Source organism: Pomacea canaliculata, linkage group LG4, assembly GCF_003073045.1.
Source record: "Pomacea canaliculata isolate SZHN2017 linkage group LG4, ASM307304v1, whole genome shotgun sequence".
NCBI classification, from domain to species: domain Eukaryota; kingdom Metazoa; phylum Mollusca; class Gastropoda; order Architaenioglossa; family Ampullariidae; genus Pomacea; species Pomacea canaliculata.
The window spans coordinates 562,094-580,331 of NC_037593.1; the positions used below are offsets into that span (position 1 = coordinate 562,094).

An 18,238-nucleotide genomic window follows, 5' to 3' on the forward strand; every position below is an offset into this window, starting at 1 on the left:
CAGATACACTACGACATTAGGTAGACACAAACAGATGACACTAGCGACAGTTGATCGGTAGACACACACTAGCACATTTAATTAACACAAACAGATGACCATATCACATTGAAGTAGACACAAAAACAGATGAAACTAGCGACTTGAAGTAGACACAAACAGATGACACTACCACAAGAGGTAGACACAACAGAGGACACTAGCCCACAATGATGGAGACACAAACAGATTACACAGCCCACACAGAGTAGACACAAACAGATGACATAGCGACATTGAGTAACACAAAACAATGACACTAGCCACATTGAATGTAGACTATCAAACAATGACACTAGTCACATTGAAGTAACACAAGACAATGACACGTAGCCACAATGCAGAGGTAGACACAGAGCAACTAGCCACAATGAGGTACACACACAGATGACACTAGGACATTTGAGGTAGACACAAAGAAATACACTTAGGAACATTGATTAGACACAAACAGATACACTAGCACATTGAGGTGTAACACAAACGATGACACGTAGACGACATTGAATTAGACACAAACACGATACACTAGTCACATTGAAGCTAGACAAAACAGATTACACTAGCCACATGAGGTAGACACAAACAGATTGACCTAAGCACATTGAAGTAGACACAAACAATTGAACACTAGCACATTGAAGTAGACACAAACAGATGACACAGCCAAATGAGTTAGACACAAACAGATGACACTAGCGACATTGAGGTAGACACAAACAGATGACACTAGTCACATTGAAGTAGACACAAACAGATGACACTAGTCACATTGAAGTAGACACAAAACAGTACACAGCGACATTGCAGGTAACACCAAACAGATGACAAGTAAGCCACATGAGGTAGACACAAACAGTATGACACTAGTCACATTGAAGTAGACAACAAACAGATGAACCACTAGCCACATTAGGTAGACACAACAGCATGACACTACGACATTTAAGAGTAGACACAAAAACAAGATGAACCACTACGACATTGAAGTACGGACACAAACATTGATACACTACACAATGAGGTAGACTCAAACAATGACACTAGCGACATTGAGGTAACACAACAGATGACCAGCGACTGAATTAGACACAAACAGATGCCACTAGGCCGGACTGAAGTAGACACAAACAGATGACATAGCCACAATGAGGTAGACACAAACCTATGACACTAGCACAAAGAGTAGACACAAACAGATCACACTAGCGACATTAGTAGACACAAACAGATGACACTAGCACATTAGGAGACACAAACAGAGACACTAGTCCGGTTAGAACAAAACAGATACATAGCGACCATTGAGGGGTTGTAGACACAACAGATAGACACTAGCGACATTGAGATGAGATCAAGTCCATTAACAGACTTGAGGCTTCTAGCGTGACGATTTTGCTAACCACTTTCAGACACCATAGACAGGATTGACACTAGTCCTTGATAGTAGACACAAACAATGACACTAGCGGCGACTATTGAAGTAGACACCAGAACATTTGATGAACTTAGCATGGCAATCGGACCCGTAGACACAAATGGATCACTTAGCCATCAATGACTTTGGTAGATGAGCACTAACAGTGACACTTGGTGTCGCATGATGTAACACAAAACAGATGACACTAGCCACTTGAGTAGACATGTCAGAAACTTACAGATGCATCCAATACGTTAGCCGGACACTTGAAGGTTATCTTGGGTATGATTCACATGAACGGTTCTTAGACCTTACTAGTGGACTATTGTAATTGGAGACACAAACAGATGACACTAGTCACATTGGTATGACACAAACAGTGACAACTAGCCACATTGAGTAGACACAAACAGATGACACAGCACATTGAAGTAGACACCAAACAGATGACAACATAGCGACATTGAAGTAGACACAAACAGATGACACTAGTCGACTTGAGGTAGACCAAACAGATGACAACTAGCCACATGAGGGTAGACACAAAAGATGACACTAGCGACATTTAGGTGACACAAACAGATGACACTAGCGGACATTGAATTAGGACACAAACAAGATGACACTAGCGACATGGAAGTAGACACAAAACAGATGACACTAGCCACATTGAAGTGACACAAACAGATGGACACTGCGACATTGAGGTAACACAAACAGATGACCACTAGCGAACATTGAATAGACACAACAGATGACACTAGGTCACATTGAAGTAGACACAAACAGATGAACTAGCCACATTGCAGGTTAGACAACAAACAGATGACACTAGCGACATGAAGTAGACATCAAAAACAGGATGACCACTAGCGACATTGAAGTAGAAACACAACAGATGACACTAGCCACAATGAGGTAGACACAAACAGGATGGACACTAGCGACATTGAGGTAGACACAACAATGACACTAGCGACATTGGAATTAGACACAAACAGATGACACTTGGCTTGAAGACACAACAGATGACAGCTAGCCACAATGAGCTAGTACACAAACAGATGGGACACTAGCCCACAAAAGTAGACACCAAACAGATGACCACTAGCGACATTGAGTAGACACAACAGATGACACTAGCGGACATGAAGGTAGACACAAACAGATGACACTAGTCACATTGAAGTAGACACAAACAGATGACACTAGCCACATTGAGGTAGACACAAACAGATGACACTAGCGACATTGAAGTAGACACAAACAGATGACACTAGCGACATTGAAGTAGACACAAACAGATGACACTAGCCACAATGAGACATTGAATTAGACACAAACAGATGACACTAGCGACATTGAGGTAGACACAAACAGATGACACTAGTCACATTGAGGTAGACACAAACAGATGACACTAGCGACATTGAGGTAGACACAAACAGATGACACTAGCCACAATGAGGTAGACACAAACAGATGACACTAGCGACATTGAGGTAGACACAAACAGATGACACTAGCGACATTGAGGTAGACACAAACAGATGACACTAGCGACATTGAGGTAGACACAAACAGATGACACTAGCCACATTGAGGTAGACACAAACAGATGACACTAGCGACATTGAAAGTAGACACAAACAGATGACACTAGCGACATTGAGGTAGACACAAACAGATGACACTAGCGACATTGAGGTAGACACAAACAGATGACACTAGCGACATTGAGGTAGACACAAACAGATGACACTAGCCACATTGAAGTAGACACAAACAGATGACACTAGCGAAATTGAGGTAGACACAAACAGATGACACTAGCAATTGAGGTAGAACACAAAATCAGATGAAACTTAGCCACATGAGGTAGACAAAACAAACAGATGACCTAGATGGACCAAACTACACTAGCGACAATTGAGGTAGACACAAACAGATTGACACTAGCCATGTGAGGTAGACGCAAACAGATGACACTGAGGCGACATTGAAGGTAGACACAACAAGATGGACACTACCACATTGAGGAGACACAAAAGATGACACTAGGCGGACATTGAGTAGAACACAAACGATGACACTAGGACAATCTGAGGTAGACACAACAGATGACACAGCGAATTGAGGTAGACACAACAGATGACACTAGCGACATTGAGGTAGACACAAACAATGACACTAGCGACAATTGAGGTGACACAAACAGATGAACTAGCGACATTGAGGTAGACACAACAGAGTGACACTAGCGACATTGAGGTAGACACAAACAGATGACAGATGACCTAGCACATTGAAGGTAGACCAAACAGATGAAACTAGCCACAATGAGGTAGACACAAACAGAGGAACTGACACAGCAAACAATGACATTGAGGTGACACAAACAGATGACACTAGCGACATTCGGAGGTAGACAAACAGATGACACTAGCCACATTGAGGTAGACACAAAGAGATGACACAGACACAATGACACACAAAGCAGACACAGCTAATTACACCAAATTGAGAAGTAGACTGATAGACACTTCAGTCCAGCTACGTGAGAGGCACGTAAGTACGGTACAAAGGACGTAGCAGGCCCACCATTGTGTGGAGCTGTTGACATGCTTGGTTGCCAAGGTAACATGAGACAGGGTCGTGGTCGTTGTAACACTCTGGGAGGTAGCGGCCAACCATGTCGCGGTCACCAAGCTCACCTGCCCGCCTTTGACTCCTCACGCCGCCATAACAACGGGCGATAATCTGATCGCCGAACCTTTTATAAAGACCCCCCCTCCGTCTTGCTGTTGCAACTGTGCCTGTGCGTGAGTGCGTGCGTGCGTGCGGCACCTCTAAGCACGTCTCTTGTCACACGAGTGCTTAGCCTTGTCACCTCTCCGCCCGCCACCGGTGCCTCGCCTCATGGATGACGATCTTCCCAGTGCTGTCTTTTTTTTTACCGACGTCAGCGTGCGTGTCGACAGGTGTGCGCGCGTCCCGTCAACGTGCTGAACTTTGACCTCTGACGCCGTGCAGCTCATTCAGCGTCGTGCATACTGTCCTCGTCCCCACCAGCGGCGACCGTCACAACCACAAGGACGCCGTCGTCACTGCGCGCCCCGCTGACCTCACCTTTCTCAAGCTAACGGTTCTTCACGATCCCTCCCACCCCACCTCCCGCTGCAAAACGTTTGTGCCACCTTCACGTTTGTCCAGTGCCTTGCAACGATTCACACACACCTGTCACTTTGTCCTCACCATTTACAGGTGGCCGGCACAATCACAGGTGTGGTGGTGTCTGGTGCCAGGTACAGGAGCCGCCAGACAACCTGTGACGTGGGTCAGCTGCTGTCTGGGCGGCCTTTTCCTCCTTCTCTCGGTTTACTTGGACAGATGCAGGTTAATTTATTGCTGACGTGTGCTTGCACACTGCACACCTGTATGTGAATGACAAACATGCAAACAGACAAGACAGGATGGAGAGAAGACAAGCAAGTGTTGAGTGCCGAGCTTAAAGTGAAGGTACTGCAGTGTCTTTATAGTCGGTAGGTAGTTGTCAGCTAAACAGTGTGCTGTTGAAATCTCTACTGAAGGTGTCACGCAGTGCGTGTGACAGTCCAAGTCTTGAGCAGACAGTGCCAACCACAAAATATATTTCTGATGGACTGTATGACTGTTACATCGTGTCTCAGCCAATCACTTCACAAATGTTCACAGTTGCTACATGACGATCTTGTCTCATGTAACTATCCAGTCAGCTGTCTACCGCACTTTCACAATGAAAACAATTCCTGATAGTTCTACTCATTAAAGCGCTCATAATTAATCGCTGAACTTTGCGATCAATCTTTCAAACACATTCGATATATTTGTGACAAAGTCCTGCGAGACCATTGTCACAGGTGAGTGGAGGCTGGTCAAAGGTGGGTGGAGGCCGGGATGCGAGCAGCAACATACGGAGGTCAGGGTTAGTTGACAAAGCCTCAGACCACAGGACAGACACGCAGACGACAATGTTGTGGTGTCCCTGGGGAGAGAGGAAGGTCTTCATCGTCACTGTGGGTGGCACGTGGTCTGCAGGTATGTGGCGCGTGCTGTGTGCCTCCATTAACACCCACAGGTATCGACGGCCCAGCGTGGGTGCACAACTCGTGCGTACACTAATTAATCGACAACTACTGTGGCGGGATGCCAGCTGCACCCACACCGACAAAAATACTTCATGGGGGAGACCACCTTCCCATTAAGCTCCATCTGTGAGAGTACACAGTCTATACACAGCTCCCGCCATCGTCTGCCCCCTCCCACTCGTTCCCATCCCTGCAACACCTTGGTGGGGTGGGAGGGGTTCGGCCTGCACCAAGCTCAGAAAGCATCTATGTCGATGTGGCTGTCGTCTCGTCTGTACTAGGCAGGTGTGGAAGTCGAACTCTTGTTGTCGCCATTGTTATTTGACCACACCTGGGATTTATGGATCGTTAAAAGGTGCCAGTGGAAGACATTAATGACCATTACGCACTAGACACTACACTGTCATCACATGCACTAGACGCTACACTGTCATCACACATATACGACACTAGTCATCATATGCACTGTGTTCACACACACTAGACACTACAGTCATCACACACACACAAGACACTACAGTCATCACACACACTAGACACTACACTGTCATCACACACACTAGACACTACACTGTCATCACACACACTAGACACTACAGTCATCACACACACACAAGACACTACAGTCATCACACACACTAGACACTACACTGTCATCACACACACACACTAGACACTACAGTCATCACATGCACTAGACACTACACTGTCATCACACATATACGACACTAGTCATCATATGCACTGTGTTCACACACACTAGACACTACAGTTATCACACACACTAGACACTACAGTCATCACACACACACTAGACACTACAGTCATCACACGCACTAGACACTACACTGTCATCACACCATGTCTTAGTAAACAAACACACATTTTGTTTTTCACAACTCTCCATTCACATCAGTCAGTGATGCACAGTTTAATATAAAATATCGCCACAAACATTACGAGCCATATGTGCAGGAATGTTGCCTACATCGATCTAAGCATAAGAATATGAAATATTTAAATACATTTACCTTTATATACATATTATAGACAGCAATGGTTGCCTTCTCCCAGAAAGCACTGCTGTACTCCACATGGATTAAATATTGCAAAGACCTGTACAACATCCTTCAAAGCAATCAGACTAGACCCAGAGAACCTGTAGGCCTGCCAGTCAAACCAGCAGTACGCAGACTGAAAGTGCAATGACTTTGTGCGCAGCATGGTCAACACACTCACAGACACCAGGAACCTCCTTTTAGAACAGTCAAGGGACGTAAGCTGGCCAGCCATGTGACCCGCACACCACCCTGTCGAAGACTGTTCTTCAAGGCACCTGGGAGGGTAGTCGGCGCCTCGGTGGTCAGAGGAAGAACTGACTTACCAGCATCAAGGAGTGGACTGGACGTCCTGTGGAGGACCTGCTCGCTGTCACCCAAGACAGGCAAGAGTGGCGGGCCTTGTCAGCTGCTGCATGTAACCAAGTGCTGCCACCTAGTGATGGCTACCAGTCAAAGGTGGAGTGACTCGGTGAGTGACATGCATATGTACGCGTGCATAGCGATATACTCAAGATGGTGTTGCTATCACTGCAACTGCTGTTGATGATGGTGACAATGACGATGATGATGACAGTCTACATTTACATCTTTTCTAAACAAATATTTCGGTTATTCTATGGTCTCTCTACACGTTCTGTCTAGCTAAAAATTGCAGTCATTCCATGTTCTGTCAAGTGCAGGGTTTATTTGGCTGCCAGCTCACGTGCCCGCCTCTCCTCCCGCCACTTCTGAATCAACTGCATCATCTTGTCACTGGCCTCCTGCTGCTGCAGCGTTCCCATGGTTTCAAACTCCCCGGGCCGCAGCTTGTGCCCAAATACCTCCACCTGCATTCACAGAGAAATTCCATGTTCCATGTTTGATGTTTGATAATTATCCAGGTTAAAAAGATGTTACAAAACTGTTGTTTACAGTTGTTCACAAGTTTACTGTGAATAAAATATAACAGACTTGCTTGTAAACTAGCCTCCTCAGTCTTTACTGCACAGAATGATAGCAGCACATTCGTGCATATGTGGCGAGAGCTGTGTGCATGTATTTATATTTCTGTGTGTTTTATGTCTGCATAGGAACTGCAATCCATCGCTTTATAAGCAGTGCACAAGCCTTTAATTGTTGTTGGCTGCTAATGAAGACCACCCACTCAGAGATCAATCAGAAAGTTATACATACGCCCTGCCACTCTGAACACACTGGGCCTTGCATGTCACCTTTGATCACTCCATGTTAATGCAACAGTGGTCAGAATTATGTAGTGCCCAGCGAGTGAGGGACTTTAAAAAAATGTTTATATCTCAAACTCTAAGTAGCATTGTATGTCACTGTCAAAAACACTCTTGCTAAGTGTTCAATCTTTGAGCAGATATTTAGTGTTTTATGTCGATCCTCAGCTATCTCTGAGAAAGTATTGAGTAGCTGGCCGAGCTTTACTGCTCTACTCATGGACTGTACAAAATGACCGACAGGACAGACCTGCTCTCAGCTCATTGTATGTGGACCGGTGATATCATACCTGTGGGCAGCTGATATCATACCTGTGGGCAGCTGATATCATACCTGTGGGCAGCTGATATCATACCTGTGCCTGTTTGAGGTCCTGCACGTTCTGCTGTATGAAGCCCTCCGACTCAGTGTCTAGTGTTTGCTTGTCTAGACCATCACTATGGGCAACTGGATGTCAAATTGTATTTATTTATTATTTTTATTAATTTTACTTAAAAGTAATTCTATTCTGAAACATTTGAAGACTGACTTAAAATAGTTTTCTTTAGACTTTTAGAACACTGTTAGTTTTTACACAGACTCTTAATAAGATCAGGGGCTGGAGTTACTGGCATGATGAAATACTTGTTGTTGTGACAGTGAGGAGTGACAACTTATATAGTTGTGGGAACTTTAGACTGTAGTCTATATATAATTGTATATATCTGACAGGAGTAATTACAACTTCTTGAAATCTTTGCTGATGATTCTGACAGCACAAAGACTTACTGTAGTCCATACTTTGCCGTATTCGCTCCAGAAAGTCCATGATGGTGCTCTCTGTTTGGTCTTCAGGCGTCGGCTGTCTTGAAGGGGTATGGACAGGGGTCTCAGGGATGGTGGGAAGTTGATGGGAACCAGAGGCAGGTGTAGGTGGGGGTGGAATAAGAACCCGACTGCAATCAAACATAAACTGCATCCAGCTTGTGTTCCTGGTATTTCCAGCAAAGGTCAGAACCAGTGGTTGAGAAACAAGAGTAACAATATTGCAATATAGAGTACATTTTATATATATGTGCAAGTGTGTATATAGTTAGTACAGTATATAGTATCTTACTTACAGTGTTGTGAACAAAAACACAAAGCAGTTTATTATGACACTATTTTGACAAATGTGGCAATGTACTGACAAACACAATGACAATACGTTGTCATCAATACCTAGACATGTAAATCGCCTTGAGTCTGACTCATGCTGGAAAAATGCAGTATACAAATGGGTTATTTATTTTATTTACATGTTCTTGTTTATTGTAGAAGTGAATCTTCAAATGTGTAAACAAAAATAGCTTAGAACAGATTTCAAGATAAGTTTACAGCTTCTCTGACATGACTGGGACTGTCAGATTGTCTCACTGTCTCTGAGACTTGTTTTGATATGCTACCCCTACACATCTGGTGCAGTTCACCCAGGGTACAACACCGTACTCTCACATTACTGTTAAGGAGAAACATCTCATGAAAATGTCATTACGGCGGAACTAACCTGATATAGGAGCTTACACTGTATATGGAAGGTGCTGGTGATTTCTGAAACAAATACACTGCTATTATCATCAAAATATTAAAAGGATTCAAGATGTTTCCCAAAGTTCCAGGCTGGTGACTCCTGAAAAAAATGTATTGCTTGTATCATCAAAATATAAAGACAATTCAAGATACTTCCCAGAGTTTCATGCTAGTGACTTCTGACACCAATATATTCCTTTTATCACCAGAAGCCAAAATATTTTTAACATTCAAAATATTTCCGAAAGTTTCATGTTACTGACGTGTGATGCTCATTCCCAACTTTAACAACATATGTAAATTCCATCTGACGTGTTTATCTCTTTCTTGGCAAAAAAATGTTTTTACAGAACTTTTGTCTTCATCTCTTCCATTTCTGCTGGCACCATCTCAGCTATCCATTCATGGCATCAATGTCATTAAATTACACTTACTCAGGACATGTGCACATTCTTTTTAACAACAAAACGATTGCCTTTATGGCTGTCGAGGTCTTGACAAGCTTCCTGGATGAAGGATTTTAGACAGGACATGTGTTCCCAGGGTCCTCCTCAGGAGAACATGAAACTCTACCTTCTAATCGTCTTCATCTCCTGTCTAGAAGGTAAGGTTTCACCTAATTAATATAAAATCATAACTTTTTAAGACAAGCGTGAGAATGATGACATCACAGCGATCCCTGACAGCAAGCCACCCTGTGTATAAACTTTGTGAGGTTTGTTTGCGAAGAGTGGGATTTTTATGTCAAGTTACTCCAATACATACTGGCTTTTGGCGAAGAGTCTCAATTTCCCGTCTCAACATGTCAATCTGTTCCTGAGCTCGTCGCTCTGCATCCAGGCGCTGTTGCCTCTCCTGAGGACACAGCATTTCAAACTAATATATGGCAGTGCCACATCATCATATCGCTGTGCTCTACAGCATGTTAAAGAATGGAACTGACATAAACTCTCTCTTCACAGTGACATATCAGTTGATGAACTGCAACTTCAAGCATTCATTTCAAAACCTATGGTGCACTATTTATTAAAACTTCATTCATGATCGCATCAGGCAAACATTACAAACATTATAAAGCATGTTACCGCCAGCAGCTGTTGCTCCAGGTCTTGCCTCTCTTGTTGGAGACGACCACGCTCAGCTGCCATCGCCTTCACATGCTCTTCTTCCTCTCTGTCAATAAGTCAAACAAACAGCTGTCATCTTCCTCACATAAGCAGCCAACAAACAGATACAACTGAAAATAATTCATGCAACATTTTTGTCGTAACACCTTCTGTCACAAAACTACACATATCAAATAAACATTTTCTTGTTACCTACTTTAATAGACATGTTAAAGCGTAGATAGCAATACTAACAAACAGTGTAAACACCATTTCTTTAACTATTAAAGACAAATGTGTATCAAGGTGCATGCTGTGATGAAGTCGCACTTTCGTTCTCTGTCACTTTTTGCTTTCTGCAGTAGATCTGCTTCTCTCTTTTGCTGAAGAATTCTGCAAAAGACAAAAAACAAAATGTTTCTGCAGACCACTGGCATATTCAGATTTGTTCTATAACAGACAATTCATTTCAAAGCTTTTTTTTATTTGGTTCTTTCATTTTTTTAAGCTTTGCCATTAGGTTAATTCATCTGATTTATTTTGCAAGCCTTTAAAGTATGTTTGGCTTTGATCTCAAATGCAGATGAGTACAGCTCACCTTTCTCTCTCAAGTTCTCTCTCTTCTCGTGCTCGTCGCCTGTCATGGGGTTTGGTGTATGGTGGGATCAGGTCATTGTACCAGTGTCTCCAGGGCGGGTGAATCGCTACATCAGAAGAAATGTATGTTCATGCTTTTAAATGTGTAAATACACTGTCACAAACCTGCTATGTATATTTTTAAAAACATTTCAATAAAAACCGAAAGCGTGGGCGGTTGTTTTGAGTGGAAGTGTGTGGGTATGTGGGTGTAATGACAAAAAAAAGTGAAAAGGATTGTAGCACAAGTTAATGATGTTCATTTGTTATTCATAATTGTTTGCAAAATTAATTTTGATGACTTCATCACATATATATAGTATAGTATATCACCTTGTGTTGGATCAAGGACTGGTATTGCTGCTTTTTGATCTGACATCAGCAAGTTGTACAAGTCACGATGATGGTAACGATTCACCTAAAAATCAGATACCAAGTTGTACAAAACTCCGCCTGATAACTCCACGGGTAACCTGCCGGTCCCAAACCCGAATGAAGGAGGCTAGAAACCACACCCTGTACAACAACCCCTGCTACAAAAACACCAAATACAATGCGGCCCTATGCTCTATGATTAGGGACAAGAAGAAATAGAAGTTGTACAAGTCAGGATGATGGTAACGATTGACCTAAATCAGATAACACATTGTAAAGATAATGACAAGGATTCATCAAGAGACTGTACACTAAATCATGTAATATTTATCAGAAAAACCATTTAATATTAGATGCACACAAATCAGTAAATCATACTGGAATAAAAGTAAATGCAGCAAAGCAGTTATGTTTTATTTACTAATTCATTATGCCAACTAAAAATCATCTCAAGTCATGCCAATGTTCAATGAACACCAGACACATTTTAAACCATTCTAAACTAACAGTAATTTGAAAAACTAATTGTAGTACAAGATATAAAACGCTCAGGAAGAGATCCTACATTTTACTACTAGCTGAATTGAAAGCTGAACGTTTGCAATTCACCTGGTACTGGAACTGAGGGACTGTTAACAGAGGACACTCTCTACGAAGAACGCTCTCCATTGCTGCTGGCTACACAATAAAATAATATTCCCAGAATATAACTTATTCTCAATAAAATAAGTATTTATATCAAGAAATAAATTTTCACTGTTAAGAATATCACCTGATTTTGTGCAAAAGCTATAATTAAAAACTAGAACAACCAAAAAAGTACCTATGTGAATGAACTTATATTAATACATCATTATGCACCCATGCAAGCACATGCACATTTACACACAATCCTCTAATTCAGCTCCATGTATAAAATATGTGTACATTTATACACACAACCATGTATACATACAACCATGGATACAATCATGAATAAAATATTTCCCATTTATACACACAACCATGTATAAACATACCCATGTATACTCATTCAGTTTCTTGTATACATGAAGCACACATCCATGTATGCACACACCCAAGTACACACACACACACACACGTGTATATTCTTTCACACATCATTCACAATGTACATGAGATGGAACAAATGCTGGTAAAGTCAGTCTAGGAAGCACTTTCTAAATCTCTCTTTGCATTCATTTATTGCATATGCTGCTCTGTAAGAAAACTAATATTGGAAGTGAACTCACTGATTTAGAACTCTTCAATTTATCTTGCAATAGCCCAAGAAGTGTTGCCATAATGATGGCCAACCACTCACTGCCAAAGCCTGGTACATCAAGACCGATGATGTAATTGTCCCACACGTACATCAGGGTATCCAGCTTCAGGTAACCTGAAAGACGACCGCACAAACATGAGCAAAGACAATGAACTGACATCTAAGAAGATTGTCAGACATCAGCCCTCAAAAGCATCAACAAATAGAGTATGCTGATCATGGCACACCATATCCAAACAAGCAGACAGCCAACAAGTTCAATTCCATGATCTAGAAGAGTGGAAACCTCGTTTGTATTATTCCTTCATAATTTTCATAATTTTCATTATAACTGAAGGTCATTGTTTTTAATATAGCATGCATGTTATAGCATGATGTTCAGCACTAACCAACAAACATGGAACGTGTAACAGGTCGAATCAGTTCCATTAGCCCTTCCTTTAGCAGAACGTTGGACCCACTCTCTGTTGCCACAATTTTTTCTGTAAGCACATCGAAGTCAGCATGTCTCGATCATAATCTACAATAACTTTATTTAATTGTACACAAATCTGACTCTATTTAGAGTTTTTATTTCTAAAATACAAAATATCACAAGACAGGGTTAAATCTTGAAACAGAATGATACAACAAACTGCTGCTTCAGCAATGCCTGATAGTTTTGTAAACTTCTTATGAAATAATGCATTCCATATATCCAACTACTAGTTTTGTAAACTTCTTATCAAGGAGCATGTTCCATAGATCCAACTACCTGTGATCAAAATACTGCATACAAAGGAATAAACATCAGTAATTAAAAGGAGCAGCAAACAGAATGGTCAGGCAAATGTCCAGAAGGTTCTTGTTTACACTAGTTACTTCCCACAGACATTCTCAATAAATTTAATATGTGACATCATTTCTCAGTAAATTTAACAAATGGCATTGCTTCCTAACCTCTGGCAGGAAGATAGGCATCAGACACTGCCTTAGCAATGTCTGAGTAGTGCTGCTGCAGAACAGAGCCAACACGTTGAGCAAAACCTCGCAGTTCCTCTGTGTGTGCCTAGATGAAGGTACAGTCACAAAATTTGTTAATGTGGAAGCCATTCAAAAATCCATATAAACACAAACCACTTAAATCATTTTCTTTGACTGCATGTGGTATTGTCCTAACAGGCAGTAACATGTTACATGCCCACGTTTGGCACTGTTAATGTGTCACAGCAAGACCAAAGACAAAAGCGACCAAAAAAATGAAAGCATGACATCATTAATTCATATTTTTAATGTGTTTGAAAACGAACCCACTGTTACACAAACAGCAGACAACCATTTGTTGTTTATTACAAGTATCATTTTAGAAGTTTCTTAAAACAAGCCAAACAAAAATGTAAATGAATGCAAGAGAACCTCTAAGCCTGTATCTAGCATAAAGCCTGGGCGAGTGTCCATAAACGTCAAGAACTCCTCCACCATCAGGGCCACTACATTTCCAGGAGCTGGTTCCCTCCTTTATAAACATGCACATACATTCTGTTTGTACTTAGCCAAAGCATTTATTCGGTAAAATATAACAAGAATAGGTCAGGTTTAGGGTTGCTTTAACATAAATACACATAACACAGATAATCTTCTCAGCATTTCATTTTTCATTCTTTGGAGAACATTGATGGTGGCAAATTGTGGAATTGTAACAACAGTGATTTCGTAAAATGGTAGAATGTTTATCTTGTTTGTGACTCTTTCTGTCATTGTGACTGACCTTGAAATGTGAGGAGTCTGCACATATACAAAAGGTACGACCAACATGTAGTCTGTGTCTCGCAAGCGACTACTGGAATGCTGAATGGCATGGTGATATGACAAAACAGCCTTCATTCCATAAAATGCCCCTTTATGATCAAACACATAAAAAAATTAGAATTTTTTATTTTCAGGTTTTTTTTAATTAAAAAAATAGTCTGGGTTAATCTGATTTGTTTTATTTATCCTTTGGAAATTCCAGTTTCAATATATTCTACATTTTTATAGCCAGTCATATGCAAGCAAACAGATATAAACAAAGGATCCTGTTTTTCGCTGTCATATTGTGATTTTTTCCTACTTACCAACAGACCCTTTCAACTCAAAACAAGTCGGCTCTGAAATCAGCAGCTGCTCACATTTCTGTGAGATCTCCAGGTCTAGTGGTGAGATGGCACTGCGAGGATTTCCATTTAGAAGATCAATGTATGTCTTGCGAGCTAACACAGCCAACAAGCAACAGAAGTTAATTTATTACTTCAGTTGTTTTCTCATCATCATCATCATTGTATTCTTAATTATCATTGCTATTTTGTTTGTTTGCTATTATTATTATTTTACCTCTTTCACTTCATTGTTTATGCTGTCAAATGGCTGACAAAGGTACCTTTAGGGTTTGCAAGGAAGAGTTTCCATGCCAGCTGGCGAATGGGAGGGGCTAGAGGCTGATTAAAACAAACGTGTAGCTTAGATTTCATCTCTGGCCATTTCTTGAGTAGGCTTATTACCTGCAAAAATATTTCAAACATTTACAACACCTAAAAAGCTATCAGATATTGTTTTAGTTTAGAATAAGACAGTCATGGTGGTAGGAATGCTGTGAAAGGAGGAAGATGAGTGTTTTATTACCTGTTCTGATGTTCCCTGACAGGTTGGAAGGACTTGTGAAGTGTTAGCTTAATGTTAATAAATGTGACAGCCTATTGTTGTCAGAAACTTGCTTGTGAAGATTTAGATGTATCATTGTACTCACTCCTACCCAACACTCTTATTATTTTGAAAGGTAACTAGATCCTGCAGACACAGACAATCTTTTGAGGAAAGTTGTACCAGATGACCATCTATCCAACAACAACAACAACAACAACAACAACAACAACAACAACAACAACATACCAGCAAAGACTAAAAATAACTTTAATAATTTTGAAGCAGAAATAAAATAAAATGAAATCTGACTGCTCACTCCTTCTTCGGCACCTTCAATAACAAGATCTGTTTTAGTGTCAAGTGGGGAATCTTCCATCAGCTGCCTGGCAACATCCTCATTCAGATGTTGGTCCATAAGCATTGACACTTTGCCAAACATAGCTTTGAAAGCAGCACCTGCCATGTGTTTATGACACAAGCCATGAGTTATAATTGATAAAATCATGTTCATTTGTAATTAGCCTTAATGTGTATATATATATTATAAAATACATGTTTTGTATGTTTTGGGCCTTGATATAATACATGTTTATATGTTATGAGTCAAAATTTTCATGATGAATGTTTGTGACATTAGTTATGAGCCAAAATTTAATCCCAGAAATGGACCAACCTTAAAGAAAAGAAAATTAAGATGTAGACAATTCTTCAATGACAATAACCAAGAAAGCCAAGGTGTAGTATTCAAAGTATAAAACTTTATTAAAAAGTTAACATGACATGGCCTGTAAGATGCATATTTGTTTCATGAATGAAAAATCATGAACTATTTCTACCCCACAAACATTAATATTTAAATGTGCCCATTTACAGTTATTTAAAATTCTTATTATAATGATGTGTATCACAACTTGCCCCCTTCAATAGCTTTTGTAGCACGTTGCATAAACAACTCTTTTTCAGCATCAGAGAGGTCTGTAAAGTACTGGACATGATTTTGATTCAGCTGCTGTTGTATGGCATCATTGAGCTCGTGCAAAAAGGTGTTCCATTCCTGCAATTAAATAAAGATTGTAATAGATTATTATGCATAATTGTTAATTCAAAATAAATAATTCATATAGGGTCCAGGATATATTTCCCTAAAAGTCAGTAACATTCCTAGGTAAAACCACCCTCAGGAAGTTAAAATAAAGAAATAATTGCAATCATTTGATTCTTAGGCAACTTGATCATCAGCAAGTAAATGATGCAACTATTATAATTGCTTTCCAAAATTGTCATTGAGCAAAAGAGGTCTGATGATAAATGAAAGTACAGTGAGACCTTGCTAAGTCAAACACAAAGGGACCCCAAAAAATTGGACTTATTGAGTTTTTGAGTTAGGGAAAATGGCGCAATAGGCACAAGTTAATCAAGGACAATGTTTTTCTGACTTTATTATTATATCTATTTATTATATTGTTGTTTTATATGTATACATGTATGTTACATACTAGTACATGTATCTACAGTATGTAGTATCAAACAGTGCAATGAAACATCTTTCTTCTTTTCATCAACAGTTGCACAGCACATAACCATATCCCTTTCATGAAACCTGTGACAATCAAGTTTCTGCCACCAAACATATGACATCTAAGCTTCAACTTCTTGCATCATTAACAATTTCAAGTTGCAATACCACAAAGTTGTTGTGAGAAAATTGATACAGGATATCGAAGAGAAATGCACACTTGGAACTGATCTGCTAGATGCAAAGCGAATGGCCTGGAGAGCTTGGGATGAAGTTCCAGAGGAAACAAGAATTGCTTAAAAAAAGCAGGTTTTGGACATAAAACAGTTGATGATTCAAAGGAGCACTTGGAGGGAATGCCAATGGAAACAACATGATCCTTTTCTTCCGGACCATCACTGCATCTACTTTCTTCAGCCACGGAGAAAAACACTGATGTCATCCAGGCTTTCTTATTGGCCTCGTAATGTATAGGTAGCGACTTCACATTTTTGAATCATCTGGGTTTCAATGATTTCCCAATCAACAATGCGGGCTATTTTTCTAGCCCACTCATGTTTGTATCCAAAAGAAGAGTCATGCTCCTTACTTTTCTTTCCACCATGGCAAGGTTCACCTTTGAACTTGTCAAATGTGCATTTGAAGAATAAACCGCAGCTTTGTCTACATTGAAGACAGCATCAGGACTGTAATCTTGAATAATGTTTGGCAGTGTCTGTATCCAGTAATTGCGATCTTCTAAATTTTGTGCACTTTCGTTGCATAGCCTATTAAACACAATTCCATGTCTTTTCTTGAATTTTCTTTAAATTCCGAATGATCCATGCAACTCTTTGGCAAATAATAACACTAGGCCTTAGAAAATTCGACTAACGTGGTTGGTAGCCGAAAAGTTGAGGAGATCTAAAATACATTGGTCTTGTGGGAATTCGGCCGGGGACTAACAAATAAATCAACATTTGGAGGTTTTCGACATATAGGGAAGGTCGACAGCGATCGAGGTCCGACTGTATAAGAAAGACAGCACATGAATGATCGACCGATATGCATGGCCATTTGTTTCTATATAATATCTTTACTCTGATTTCTTAAGGTTTCAAAAGTGTTTTTACCTTTGTCTGGATTACATCATCCTTACAACCCAATAACCACTTTGGAAAACTCATTGAACCCGCCATGATGTCAACAACTAGTGAAGTCAAGGAGAACAACTAAAACTACTTTTGGTTGGTTAAAAGGTTTC

General features: G+C 40.5%; 1 protein-coding gene across 1 annotated transcript; it reads right to left on the bottom strand.

Moving 5' to 3' along the window:
* Positions 1-6,470: 6,470 nt before the first annotated feature.
* Positions 6,471-18,192, bottom strand: LOC112563061. Its single transcript, XM_025236771.1, has 20 exons — positions 18,108-18,192; positions 16,395-16,533; positions 15,796-15,935; positions 15,217-15,337; positions 14,915-15,049; positions 14,569-14,698; positions 14,217-14,316; positions 13,761-13,869; positions 13,211-13,303; positions 12,790-12,935; positions 12,146-12,214; positions 11,495-11,579; positions 11,124-11,229; positions 10,856-10,918; positions 10,505-10,592; positions 10,185-10,274; positions 9,397-9,440; positions 8,640-8,806; positions 8,227-8,318; positions 6,471-7,474 (listed from the first exon to the last, which is right to left on the bottom strand). Exons 1-20 carry the CDS (start codon positions 18,171-18,173, stop codon positions 7,331-7,333), a joined length of 2,127 nt encoding a protein of 708 aa, XP_025092556.1. The 5' UTR covers positions 18,174-18,192; the 3' UTR covers positions 6,471-7,330.
* Between the last annotated feature and the right edge of the window lie 46 nt (positions 18,193-18,238).

What these genes read in the sequence shown, in the direction of transcription:
- LOC112563061 (XM_025236771.1), bottom strand. Translation starts at nt 18,173, where the DNA reads ATGGCGGGTTCAATGAGTTTTCCAAAGTGGTTATTGGGTTGTAAGGAT. An exon ending in AATTGAAGAGTTCTAAATCA is followed by an intron (nt 12,215 to 12,789) that starts GTGAGTTCACTT and finishes TTTATTGTGTAG; the next exon opens with CCAGCAGCAATGGAGAGCGT. An exon ending in AGAGAACTTGAGAGAGAAAG is followed by an intron (nt 10,919 to 11,123) that starts GTGAGCTGTACT and finishes TGTCTTTTGCAG; the next exon opens with AATTCTTCAGCAAAAGAGAG.